A 14,164-nucleotide genomic window follows, 5' to 3' on the forward strand; every position below is an offset into this window, starting at 1 on the left:
AGGATCTGTATGAGTTTCCATGTTACTCTAAAACTAAATGGAGTATTGCTCCTTACTAATTTGATTTATTATAAAGTGATGTAAAAAAGCAGTTTTTTCTCATGTCCACAGACATGTACTCCTTTATTGTAATGCTGAGGTTCATATTTCACAAACATCTTTGATTTCTGTAGCCTCCTAATTCTGTTGTTTCTTTTGATCTGTGTGAGATGGGGGAAAGACAGGGGGGATAAAGTTCTGTAATCTAGTATGTGTGTTGTTTTGTATTGCAGGGGCATTCTTCCTCTATGCAGGGTTTGCTGGTATGGGACTCATTTTCATCTACGGCTGCCTTCCTGAGACTAAAGGGAAAAAACTAGAGGAAATTGAATCTTTGTTTGAAAACAGGCTATGTACATGTGGTATTTCAGATTCTGATGAAGGGAGATATATTGAATATATTCGGGTGAAGGGAAGTAATTATCATCTGTCTGACAATGATGCTTCTGATGTGGAATAATTTTCAGCTGCTGATGTATTAATCATTTAAAAGCCTTCTGGGGGAAGAGCAGCTCTTGGTGACCTCACTGCCCTGCTTCTGGTCTGGTTCTCCTTTCTACTGCCTAGTTACAAATGCCTTCGTGTACTAAAATACTTCATTTGGGAGAAAATGAAATGTAATACTGTTTTCTTGATCATGGAAAGTAATGGTTTCCAAAGGGGATTTAATTCTTCGACCGTATGAATTTACCAATGGTGTGCAATACAGGTATCTGTGCATTATACCAAATGAAATGCATACCATGTACCATACTGTATATCCTTATCTTTTTTTGCTGACAAAAGTTAAAATAATGTAATAGCTAATCAGCAACCAGATGAATCATAAAAGTAGAATAAACCTGGGAACAGGGACTGGATTCACAAAATTCTAGGCACCTAAAAAATCACTGGGATTCACAAAATTTGAGTTAAGCACTCAGGCTTCCTGTACAATGACTGGCAGGATATAGGCACTTATGAATGGGATTCACCAAAGCCAGCGCACTAGGCGGATTCCTCTAGCCAATGGGAGATGCCAGGGGGGTGGGGGGAGAGTATCCTAAGCCCTGTCCCTCTCTGAGAGTTTGGCACGTAAATCCAGGCTGGAGGGAGGCATCTCCCTCTCCTTGGGATTCTCAGCTGCAAGCCCTCTCTTAGAGATACACCAGGAGTTAGGGCACTCACCTGAGAGGTGGCAGATCCCTATTTGAGATCCTTCTCTGTCTCAGGTGGATGGGTGACTTGAACCAGGGCACTCCCACATCCCCGATGAGTACTCTAACCACTGGGATAAAAGTTGAGTGAGGTCCCCGTCTGCATCCTCCTCCTGTGAGCATGCTTCTAAGACTGGGCCCCGTAGGCGAGTTAGGCGGAAGAATTCCTATCTTCCCCTGGTTTGTACATTGCACTGGGGCTTAGGCATCCAGACACCTACAGGGGAGCCATACTGCATGTACTGAGAGGCACAATATCAGCACCAAGGGGAACTTTTAATGCAAAAGCTTAGGAACCTACAGGGTTTGGCAGCAAATAAGCAGGGGTTTTGTGAATCCCAGTGGTGCCTGATCCTGAGATTTAGGTACCCAAAGTGGCAGTTAGGTGCCTAAATCCCTTTGTGACTCTAGCCCTACATATTTGGTGTTTTTGCTACAGCATCCTGAATATGAAATAAGCAGAATGAGAAATCCACTGGATGCTGTAGAATAATCACTTGAAATTATCACACAGTTTGAAAATACAAATATCTTCTGTCTTCATGGGAGAGATGTGTCTCCTAATGGGATTCCACTCTTGTTTCTTTGTGGTGATATCCAGAGGTCTGTACTAAATTGCTCAGTATTTCAGCTCTAGTGTCACAGTGGATGTCGGTTATATTACTCTATCCAGCTATTGATCTTTGACCATATATTATGATCAGTAGTTGGTATTTGTGAGCTAAATTGCCAAAGAATGACTTTAAGCTCACAGTAAGGTGTAATTAAACATGATTGCCTGGACAAATAAACTGACATACATTGATAAGTCCCACTTAAAGGCCTAAGTTAACTGGAAAAAAGTGATTTTTCATTCCCATTTGTGCATCTGAGCATTCGGGTACGTGTCCAGTTTTGAACACAAATATCATCAGTTTAAAAAAAGAAAAATAGGGATGAGATCTTGTGTTGATAAGTTCACAGCAATCACTGCCCCTTTGCTCATTAATATACATGTCACTTTCAATTTATGTCTTATGTGCAAAGTAAATGATTTCTAGCAGGTCTTTCCTCCCTTTACTCAAAGTGTCTTTGAATCTGAAAAGAAAATTAGCAGTATTCAAATGCTGATATTTACTCATATTAATTGTCTTATGAAGCATTGCAAAATTGTCAGGAAAATTCACCATGTCAAGCACAAAAAGCTGCTCACCCACATTCACCATGGTAATGAAAAAATTAATGGTATTTTATTCACCTGCCAAAAAAATTACTTGCATTGGCAAGCAGAATCTTATGAAGCTGCATTAAACTATCATGATATTTTCCTCCCTCTCCACCCCTACCCAGTTAATCCTTCAGAGAAATAAGTTTAAAAAAATTTGGAAGCTCGAAGTCATACCCCTGAAATTCAGACTGGAGGAAAAATCCCTTTTCACATATACCGTTTCCTCCCTTTCTTTTCATGATGTACAGTTTTGATGAAAATATATGAGGTCGTTGGGTTTTATAGATATAGGTCTGGAGGCCTTTTCATGGATTGGGAGACATATTTTGAATGTGGGTTTGCTCTCTAAGAACAAGAATGTTATTGGTTGCCTAATTATTTTTAGTGGGTCACACATGGGTGATAAGTTTGTATTGTAACTCTTTGCTAGATCTGATTTATATTGCTCTATATAATTTTATACAGGGGCTTTTCTAACTCCTTGAGTTTTCTTTGAATTGTGTATTTTGTCAGAGTTGGGTGTGACTGTCTTTTTAACTTTATAAAACTGTTAATGAAAAGAAATGTTTAAAAAGCAAATGTTTTAAAATATCCCTCTGTCATTTGGAAAAGGAGGAAATAAGCATGACAAACAGAGGGCTTTTAAATAAGTCACAGTCACTAAGTGACTGGACTCTGAATATGCACCTGCTCATTAGAGGGCCAGGCTCCCAGGCCTCATATCTCTGCTCTCAGGTATGAGATGTTGAAAATGTTGCAGGATGTACAAGTTCAAATGTACACTCTATTAGGCACACCGTTGCCAGTTTATAGCCTTCACTGAAGGCACAACTTAGTCTTAAATACTTTATGGGTAAACTGGCTTCTGCCTGATCCCCAAAAGTCTATTCTCCAAGGCCATGATTCAGAAAAGAATTCCTATTCAGGACAGCATGTAAGCACATGTTTAAATGCTGTCCTAAATAGGGACAGACTTTAGCACGTATCTCTCCTAAGGCCCTGACCCAGCAATGCACTTAAGCATGTGCTTAACTTTTAGCATGCGATTAGTCCTATTGATATAAGTGCTTTTGCTGGGCTGGGGCCTAAGCCACTTGAAATGCAGCTGATCACTAATAGCTTTAGTGATCAACTGTCACTCTACTGCACCAACATCTATGATTAGACAAAATTACTGCACTGCTGTCACTCATTTGGCATAACTGAAGTAAAGTGACTGTAATAGAAATTGTCACAAGATCAGTGACTTGTTTTTCTGCAAATGCTGGGGCTTTTTAGCAAAAGAAGACCATTATCCTTTGTCAACAGTGTTTCTTGGGTGTTCTCATAAACTACATTCCGCTGTGCACAGTACTCTGCTATATTTCTGACACTTATGACTTTTATCTTATCGTAGATAATTGTCTAAAGTCATGCATGACATTTCCCTACTCTCTAGGCATAGAGACTAAAAACACAATGCATTTCAGCTGTGAATGCAGCTGAGTAATGAGGGCACAAAACCTACTGGCTTCTTTTCTGTCACTTTCTTTTCCCCCCAATGGAGTTAGATTTAAGTCTTCCTTTTACTATTGCTTTATACAGAGATAATATTCCATCTCTTATAAGTATTAGACATAATACCAAGCATTATTTATAATAAAAACAAGATCAACTGAATACTTGAAATTAATCTTACATAATTAGGATTTTATTTTTAGAATCCGTTAACACTTATAATGTATGAAGAAAACTAAACAAATATTTCTATTTTGCAACAGGTTTTTATATTTGTGCATATTTTATGTTCTAAGAGATTTTGCTAGTGAGGGTAGACTTACTAACATTCCAGATAAAAGGATATCAATACAATGTAGTTGAATAATTTCTTATGACAGGATTTTAATTTATAAAAGAACATAGATAGTATGTCTAAGCACAATATCATTTTTATTAAAAGCTTTCTGCAGAAGATGTGAAATTATTTCTTCACAAGTACGACATGTTTAATTCAGGGCATCAGGAAAGTTGAATTGGTGATATAATTTTGGCTAAATTGGCATATGAATTACATACTTACAGTTTGGGGAATTTCTTACCTCAGATGCTTCAGCTCATGTAGGTCTGATAACAAGTATAGGAGATGTTAATCCAGATGCATATTTTATTTTTTAAAATTTTATTAAAAATTAATTTGTTAATCTGTTGTAGAGTTCTAAAGCTTCTTTAATGTAATTTGCAAGTTGTTTCTGCCCCTCATCAAATTACTGGTCAAATTGTGGGGTTTTTGTCTTTTGTTCTTTTTAATTTGGTTTGAAGATAATCATTAAAGTGGACTAAGCCCTTTAGGAATCATTTAGAGATCATTGAGTAATGAAATTTAGTTGCTGTGCATACACAGTAGATAATTTTTATCTTGTGAGTGGTAGTGATAACAAGTCCAAACCTTGTAATAAGGGAAGAGGCATTAAAAGAAATGTTGTTGTGCTAACTTCTTTCTGAATAAAATGGAAGTCGCAATGCCTTTCTTGTATAGGAGTTAGTGCTGGAGAAAAAAAGAGCAAAGATGTCATATTAAAAGACTCTTAAAATAACATTACAGTTGAGACACCCATCAAGAAAGACAAGGAGTTGTCTTTTACTTACCTCATTATACATCCTCTATTAACCAGGGAGTTGGGGACATACAAGACTATTCGGCAAAGTGAATATGCCAAAAGGGCAAATCCTGCCACCTCCTTTGCAGGTGTGAATGGACTTCTGGCAGGGGCAATGCTGTAATTCTGCTCCGTGGGAGGATAGAGAATGGTAGAGTGTGTGGCCTGGAGCCAGTTCCCCAGATCACTTCCATTAACATCAGAGCAGGTGTGTCCCATGAAATTAGATGGCATGGCAGGGGTGAGTTGGAAGAAGGATGCAATTGCTCCACATGTCCTCCAGTCCCAGCTTCTCATGGGAAGGTGGGAACACTGGGCTGGAGCTTGGGTAGAGGAGGTCTGCGAAGAGGGAGCTCCCTTTCCTCTGGCGCTTCCCATTCCTCCCCTGAGGTCCTTGGGTTGGGCACTGGAGAGAAGTTTTGACCATAAGGAGCCAAAGCTCACTGCATTAATGGGATTCTTTCCTTTGACTTTCCGGGCTTTGGAACAGGCCTTGTGTGCAGACGTAGCTGTGTGCAATGGGATCAGATGGACCAGAATCATAATTCACTTTCTTTGTTTCTCATTATTTTAACAAGGGGTTTTGGTTTTTAACTTTACCTGTAATTTACAAAAAGAAGCTTTATTGTCTGGACGTTGTTAAAAGAGAGATGTCGCATTCCACATTAGAGAGATATTTTATTATAATAAACAAAGTTCTGCTAAGCACTTTAAAAAAGAAAAGATATTTGTGCACTTTTTCTGAGAGATTGAAGCTGACCAAATCCCAAGTCCTCTTCAGCTAGAAGAAAATAGAGCTTTGTGTACCAGGCCAGAAGCAGATAATCCACAATATGTGCTTTATGGCAACATGTGTTTTATTGCGGGTAAGATTTACAGCTTACATGTAGCTGCTGCCTATAAAAATGATTCTGAATTATTCTCCAGATTGAGACAAGTCATTTTTTTTTGTGCAAAAATACTTGTTGTTTTCTATAAAACTTCATAGCCTTGTGTACAGTACAGTTACACATAATCCATGAAGTGGTTTAGGTTGTGGCCGTGTTAAAAATGTCAGACCAGTAAACTCTTCTAGGTGAACATTGTTGAAGAAATATTGTTGTTTGGGTTATTGGGGGGCAGACTCCCTAGAGGCAACTATATAGATTTTAAAAGTCAGAGAAAATGGCAGTTCTTGCGTATTTTGTGTATGTTTTCACATAGAGGAGTTTTTTATGTGCCAATAATCATCACTGTGGTGTTTTGTAACAAAGTGTTAATGGTGTTCCAAAGTACTGTAGAGGAAAATATTTTAGCCACACAATCTGTTTGTGTTAACTGAAGGCCCATTTCCAATCTCACTTACACCAGTTTCTCAACAGTTGACTTCAGTGGAGTTACTCCTGAGTCACACCAGTGTGTAAGTTAGACCAGAATCAGGCCTGATGAATCCAGAGTTTCTGTAAATCCTCACTTTTTTATGTAATAGATGTATAGTATGTTACAGTTGAGTGATTTGGCATGTGTAATTATAAAGCTCTAAATATGATTCTGTTAAACTGTACACTTTTTATTTGGATTTTACTTTTCAAAAGTTAGTTTGACATTTTATCATATTTCTATGACTAGCAAGGGGTAGCACAGATTAGTAATGTCCATATGCTTAAAAATACAAATAAAGTTTGTGAAGGCCTTAAAATATAAGCCAACTTATCTCATTTCTTTAAACATTCAGCAAAATTAAGAAAGGATTGAAAACGTAACCATAGGGATTTCTGAACAAAGGCTTGGCCTTGTGGGACAGATCCTGAGCTGGTATCAACTAGTGTGGTTTCATGCTTTAGCAGACCTTCTGCAGTTTACGCCAGTCTCAGTCCAACAGAACACAATCACGTGCTCAGTTTTAAGCACTTGAGTAGTCCCAGAAGTCAGTAGAATTAGGCTTGAAATTAAGCACGTGCTTATGTGCTGTGCTGGATTGGCCTCCAGCCGGGAATCAGGGCCTATAGATACAGAACTTCTCATTTAGACTCTGTCAGAATCTTTAACTTGATATTTATCTAATGAAGTCAGATTTAGAATACTTGAAACAAAATGTTATTAGAGACTAAATTTAGTTATATTTATGTGCTTATTACTAACACGTACACATGTGAAGCTGGTGGGCATACACTAATCCCTGAATGCATGTTACAGTATGTAGTACTTAAGAAATGAATGTTGGCAAAACTAATGTGAATATGTTATTCACCAGCCTGTTGAACATGTGCTGTTTCCTTTTGCAGCCAAACAAGCCTATAATGTATGAAAGTGTTGTACATTTTATGAAATTTCAGTGATGTAAAGTTAAATGATTGTTTTATGTTCTAATGGCTTTACATAAAAAATAAACATCTTCAGAGAATTGTTATTGCCAGACTTGTAAATGAACAAAATAAAAGGTGAGATAGTTAATTACACAATCTTTCTAAGAGTTTTATTTGTACTAGAATTTAAGTAACTTTTTATAGCTGGAAAAACAAATCATCTAGCAAAATGAGATATAAATATTGGCCTAGATGATATAAAATATTTCTTAATCTATTTGATTGCTCTGCTGTTAAATAACATTAGTAGCTGAAAGCCCAAGATGACACACAAGAGTCATTCATAAAGTCGTGTGTGTAAAAAAGCCAAAAGTGGCTGAGAACTTAAAAACTGGATGGTAATAAACCATGAATCCCACTGATGGTTGAACCTGGTAATATTCTAAACAAAAATAGCTCTCAACGATGCTTGCAACAGGTTCCATCACTTCACACTGACTCAATAGACATTTTAGGCTTCAGAGTTCCTGGAATCTTATTGTTGCCCCTTTTGACCCAAATGGCTAGCCAAAGTTTAGGCCCTGGGCAGGGCCAGTGCTACCATTTAGGCAAACTAGGCGGTTGCCTAGGGCGCCAAGATTTGGGGGTGCCAAAAAGTGGTGCCCCCAATTTTTTTTACAGCGTTCCTACGCCCCCTCCCCGAGCGTGTGGTCGCCACTCCACTTCTCCTGCCTCCTAGGCTTGTAGCGCCAATCAGCTGTTTGGCGCCGCAAGCCTGGGAGGAGAGGAGAATTAGAGTGGGGGCAGCGTGCTTGGGGAGGAGGCGGAGCAGAGGTGAGCTGGGGTGGGGAGCTGTCGCATGGCTCCCCAGGCCGGGGGGAGGAGGTGGGGAGCTGCCACGGGGGTGCCTCAGGGCAGGGCGGGGAGCTGCCTCAGGGCTCCCCACCCCAGCTCACCTCCGCTACGCCCCCTCCCCGAGCACGCCGTCGCTGCTCCACTTCTCCCGCCTCCCAGGCTTGCAGCACCAATCAGCTGTTTGGCGCCGCAAGCCTGGGAGGGGAGGAGAATTAGAGCAGGGGCAGCGTGCTCGGGGAGGAGGCGGAGCAGAGGTGAGCTGGGGTGGGGAGCTGCCGCAAGGCTCCCCGGGGTAGGGGGGGTGCTGCAGGGGGCGCAAAACTTCCTTGCACCGGCCCTGTGTGTTAGTCTGTATCCGCAAAANGGGGGGGGGGGGGGCCCGGCGGGGGGGGGGGGGGGGGGGTCGCAAGGTGGAAGTTTCGCCTAGGGCGCGAAACTTCCTTGCACCGGCCCTGGCCCTGGGGGTGTTACAGCTGGGAATAGAAATTGGTGATAGGTATTTCTTTGATGCAGTCTTGTTTATTTACAAGGAGTGTACAACGTTCTGTGTTTCTGAATGCAGAATTCACCAAGACCAAAAGAAGCAGTTTCTTAGCTTACCAGCCTCCCTTTAGCCAACACTAGGCCCAAAAGCACTCACTCTAGCTTTTTCCTGGGTCACATTGTGCTTACAGGCTCCTGCTTGTTTTTTTCTTGACTCTTTTCCTTTGCCGCTCTCTCTCTTTTTGTCTGCTATTTCAGTATCTATGTGCTCTCTCAGACTCGCCCCCACTCCTTCTCAAAACAATACTCAGCCCAAAAGCTCCTGGGCGGGTCCACACGCCCTTTTGTCTTAGGTGGGCATATGTTTACAGTTACGTTAATTGAAGGATGAGTTCACACCTATCAATATCAACAGGGCTTTCCAAGGCATAACAAGGTTTCACTCAGCTCATATTATTATTTAGGTATCTCAAAAATAGGGAGTTTTTCTAATGATGGTGGTAGCACTCACTTAAAAATTGACTGGTCCACTTTCCTTCCTGGAGGCTTGAAATAAAACGTTTAATGGAACTCAGGAGCACAGGGCAGCCGTGAAACACAGCCCTCCCTGAGTAAAATGCAGCAACCATTATATGATTCCTTGCCAGCAACACTACACAAGTGTTTTTTTAGGAGCAGAAATTAATTATGATAACTTCACTTACAATTACAGGTGACACTGAGGTAGGCAGAATGTAAATATCCAAGACTGAATATGACATGGGTAATGTGGCTTACCCACCTACCCTTGTGAAAAGTATCCTAGGTTCTTTAAGGCTACAAGTGGTCAATGCATTATGTGTCATCTGAATGAAGGAACTCCAGCACCATGCCTCCTTTACATCATTCTGTGGCATTGCTTTACTACTGATTGCAAGGAAGAGTGCCACCTACTGCAGCACTAATACTGCTGCCTTCCGTGTCTCCCATCCAAGTACAGACCAGGCCTAGCTCTGCTTAGTTTATGACAAAGTCTAACGATTTAGGAGGGCAATTTATACTCAAAGACTTTGTCTGATTATGGGGACCAGGGAAGGCGCAGAAGTCATAAATGTGTAGCCAAAACTGCCCAGTGTCACAGAGTATATATTTGAATTAAAGTAATTTGCAGCGAAAACTGTTCAGAGCTATGTGATGAAGTGTAATGAATAGTACAGCAACCAGCTAACCCTGTCATCCCAATGGCTGCTGGCTCAGCCGTGCTGCCGTGCAAGAAGCTGGGCAGGGAGCACAACTGCCACCGCCTCCTCCTCAGCACTGCTTCCCAGACTCAGCCACTACAAAGGGAGCAGGGCCCTGCAGCGCCCTCTGATGCCGACTTACATAAGCCTTCTGACTATGGCTACGGTTATCACGGGTATTTTTAGTAGTAAAAGTCATGGACAGGCCCTGGGCAATAAACAAAAATTCACAGCCCGTGACCTGTCCATGACTTATACTATAAATACCCCTGACTAAATCTTGAGGGCGGGGGGGAGAGTGCGGGCCACTGCTTGGGGGAGTGGAGCCAACGGCACTAGCTGCCGGGGGCCGCCAAGCAGCGGCTGCTCTGGCTGCCTCTGGGACCGCTGCGCAGGAGGGGGAGGAGGGGAGCGGAGCAGCTGCCCTGGGACTGCTGCCAGGGGCTGCCAAAAAGTGGCTGCTCCAGCTGCCCCCCCAGGACCGCTGCTCAGGCTGTTCCCCAGAGCCAGCTGCACCGGCCGCTGCTCAGGCAGTCCCTCGGGCCAGCTGCCTGGCGCTGCCCGAGCAGCAGTTGGTGTGACTGTCCCTGAGGCCACCTGAGCAGCTGGCCCCAGAGCCAGCTGCTTGGGCAGCCCTGGGGTCAGCCACACTGGCCACTGCCGTAGTTCTGGAGTCCTACTTATGACTTCCCCAAAATGCTGAGGCCATGGGATGCAGAGACGGACACATGCAAGCACACACCATCTTGACAATTCACCCTACCCCTAACACTGTGAGCTCCTGCTCACTTACCCTCCCGGGAAAGCCAGGCTTTAAATGAGCAACCCTCAAGATGCTGAGTGAATCTGGTCTTGCTGCGTGCTGTTATGTCCCTCTACCCACGTACACAAGGTCAGACATCATGGAGGCCTTTGACAGCTGTGACAAAGCTGCAGCCTTTTCACATGCAACCCAAAACGACAAGGCTCAGAGAAGAGTTAGTGGCAACGGGCGTTTGTTTAGCAAATCCCCTTTATGTGTGACCGAGCTCACCACCAGGTATGAGCAAAGGGAGGCTAATCTAGCTGCACTGACAGGTTACGCTTTATTAGGTTTCTTGTCAAAGTGATTGACACTCGCCTTTCTGACTCACTTTTCACATAGGCATACATCAGCTGTGTGGAAAGTGAAAGAGGACAGAACATGGACGGTCAAATAATCCCCTTCTGTCTGCCTCCCACCCCAGTCCGCCCCAGCAGCTTTCAAAGATGAATTACAGGTCAATCAATGGACACATCTTTGCTCAAACAGAATCCAGTTGCTGCAAATGTATACTGATTTGAGCAGTACTGCTCCCAGACTCACTCTCATTGACATAAGTGCAATTGCCCATATGAGTAAGGCTTTGCAGGCTCAAACCCATAAACATCAAAGCTTTGAGGAGCTGTGGTTAACCCCAAATCAGCCACATAGGACAGCATTTGCATTCGCTCTGTTTTCCCTGTGAGACATGGACATGCCCCTGCCAGTTGTCTGATGCTGTTACAATTTGTACCACAATAACAAGAAGCTGCTACACATGGTAAGAGGTAAGTTAAAGCAAAAAGGTTTGATCTGATCTTAGCAATGGGGCCAGGCTTTAGCTGGGTAGCCATGTGAGCTTACTACTGGTACTCTTCTAGCTCGCTCATTCCACCGTCCCCCCCTGCCTTTTTTATCTTTCTTTTATGGCTGCTTATGACCCTCACTTATTGTCACATGACATTTAGAGGGTACACTCTTTGGGGCAGGGACTGCGGGCAAAAGCCTGTCTCACTGAAGTGAATAATTTTGCCACTGACTTCAGTAAAGTCAGGGTTTCCCCGCATGTCTTTATCTTTACATCTCCCTAGTCCATTCTGGCACTGTGCTGGAACAAGCTCTGATTCGCATCATAAGCGTGAAATTCACATCTGTGCAGAGGGCCAACAAAAGTACTAGCTGAGGACATGAGTGGTTTCTAGGCCTTGGACTGACCATCTGTATGGGGTAAAATTAATCCCAAAGAATTCCACTCCTAGTGCCATACAGTTATTTGAACAACAGCACCTGCTCACTTGTCCTTGACAGCCACAACTTCGGCTCCAGTTACGACACTGTTTGCACCTTTAAAAATGGCAGGCAAGGCGTATTTAATCGTTGTTGTATACACTGTTGTCATAACTATAAAGGGAAGGGTAACAGCCCTTCTGTGTACAATACTATAAAATTCCTCCTGGCCAGAGACTCCAAAATCCTTTTACCTGTTAAGGGTTAAGAAGCTCAGGTAACCTGGCTGACACCTGACCCAAAGGACCAATAAGGGTACATGATACTTTCAAATCTTGGTGGGGGGAAGGCTTTTGTTTGTGCTCTTTGTTTTGGGGGGAGTTTGCTCTTGGGACTGAGAGGGACCAGACATCAATCCATGCTCTCCAAATCTTTCTGAACAAGTCTCTCATATTTCAAACTTGTAAGTAAACAGCCAGACAAGGCGTGTTAGTTTTATCTTTGTTTTCTCAACTTGTAAATGTACCTTTTACTAGGGTGTTTACCTCTGTTTGCTGTAACTTTGAACCTAAGGCTAGAGGGGGGTCCTCTGGGCTCTTTAAATTTGATTACCCTGTAAAGTTATTTTCCATCCTGATTTTACAGAGATGATTTTTACCTTTTTCTTTAATTAAAAGCCTTCTTTTTAAGAACCTGATTGATTTTTCCTTGTTTTTTAGATCCAAGGGAGTTGGATCTTGATCCACCAGGAGTTGGTGGGAGAAAGGAGTGGAAATGGTTAATTTCTCCTTGTTTTAAGATCCACGGGGTTTGGATCTGTATTCACCAGGAAATTGGTGAAGAGTCTCTCAAGGCTACCCAAGGAAGGGAATTAGCACATTGGGAGTGGTGGCAGCGGACCAAATCTAAGCTGGTAGTTAAGCTTAGAAGGTTTCATGCAGGCATCCACATCTGTACCCTAAAGTTCAGAGTGGGGAAGGAGCCTTGACAACTGTGGTGACTTGAAATGTCAGTTACTTAGGCTAACAAAAGGTAGCAGCTATGTAGCTTTGTTTTGGAGGATGAGCTCTTCAGAGCAGGGAGCAGAGAGTTAGGCCAACCTAACACCCAGTGTAGACGCATCTGTATTATCGGAAGAATATTTCCATGACCTAGCTATTGTCACTCAAAGAGGTGGTGTTTGTATTCTAACAGAAAAACCCCTTCCGGCACTGTAGGCTGCATCTACACAAGGGGTAATGCTGACATAGCTGCAGAGCCATAGCTCTGCCACTATAGTCCCCATAGTGTAGACATACCCTAAGAGTGACTTAATTCAATTTGGCTTCAGTAGATTAGGAACCGATTTAAACCGAACTGACATAAGCCACTTGTAACCTTCCCCCCCCCAAAAAGAGAGTACCCAAACAGGCATTTGCACTGGGTTAACTAAATCCATTTAGTAGGAGCATTGCCAGCAGATCAAGGGAAGTGATTATTCCCCTCTATTCAGCACTGGTGAGGACACATCAGGAGTATTGTGTCCAGTTTTGGGAGGACCCTCACTACAGAAAGGATTTGGACAAATTGGAGAGTCCAGCGGAGGGCAGTGAAAATGATTAGGGGGCTGGAGCACATGACTTACAAGGAGAGGCTGAGGGAACAGGGGTTATTTAGTCTGCAGTAGAGAAGAGTGCGGGGGGGGGGAGATTTGATAGCAGCCTTCAACTACCTGAAGGGAGGTTCCAAAGAGAATGGAGCTCATCTGTTCTCAGTGGTGGCAGTTGACAGAACAAGGAGTAATGGTCTCAAGTTGCAGTGGGGTGGGGGTCTAGGTTGGATATTAGGAAAAACTTTTTCACTAGGAGGGTGGTGAAACACTGGAATGGGTTACCTAGGGAGGTGGTGGAATCTCCTTCCTTAGAGGTTTTTAAGGTCAGGCTTGACAAAGCCCTGGCTGGGATGATTTAGTTGGGGTTGGTCCTGCTTTGAGCAGGGGGCTGGACTAGATGAGCCTCCTGAGGTCTTTTCCAACCCTAATCTTCTATAATTCTATGATTTAAAAATTGATTTAAGTTAAACCAGAAAGGACATTTCCTCCCCAACGTTCACCTTGTAGAGGGCCATACTGTTCCCACCGCTCCCCTCAACTTTTATGCCCCTTTGGTAGCAGGGGAGGAAGCAGAGAGGAGGAGGGGCAGTCTCCCTGCTGGTTACTGCAGCTCAGCACTTCCTCCTGGCTTTCCCACTGAGCAG

General features: G+C 42.9%; 1 protein-coding gene across 1 annotated transcript in view; it reads left to right on the top strand.

Annotated features, from left to right (window-relative positions):
- Positions 1 to 7,516, top strand: part of SLC2A13 (solute carrier family 2 member 13) — a 329,713-nt gene extending 322,197 nt beyond the window's left edge. The window contains exon 10 of the mRNA XM_034766891.1: positions 273 to 7,516. Within this exon, the coding sequence (XP_034622782.1) occupies positions 273 to 499 (227 nt within the window). The 3' untranslated portion in view covers positions 500 to 7,516. The remainder of the gene's footprint in view (positions 1 to 272) is intronic.
- Positions 7,517 to 14,164: the final 6,648 nt, after the last annotated feature.

This window comes from Trachemys scripta, chromosome 1 (assembly GCF_013100865.1).
Source record: "Trachemys scripta elegans isolate TJP31775 chromosome 1, CAS_Tse_1.0, whole genome shotgun sequence".
In the NCBI taxonomy this organism is placed as follows: domain Eukaryota; kingdom Metazoa; phylum Chordata; order Testudines; family Emydidae; genus Trachemys; species Trachemys scripta.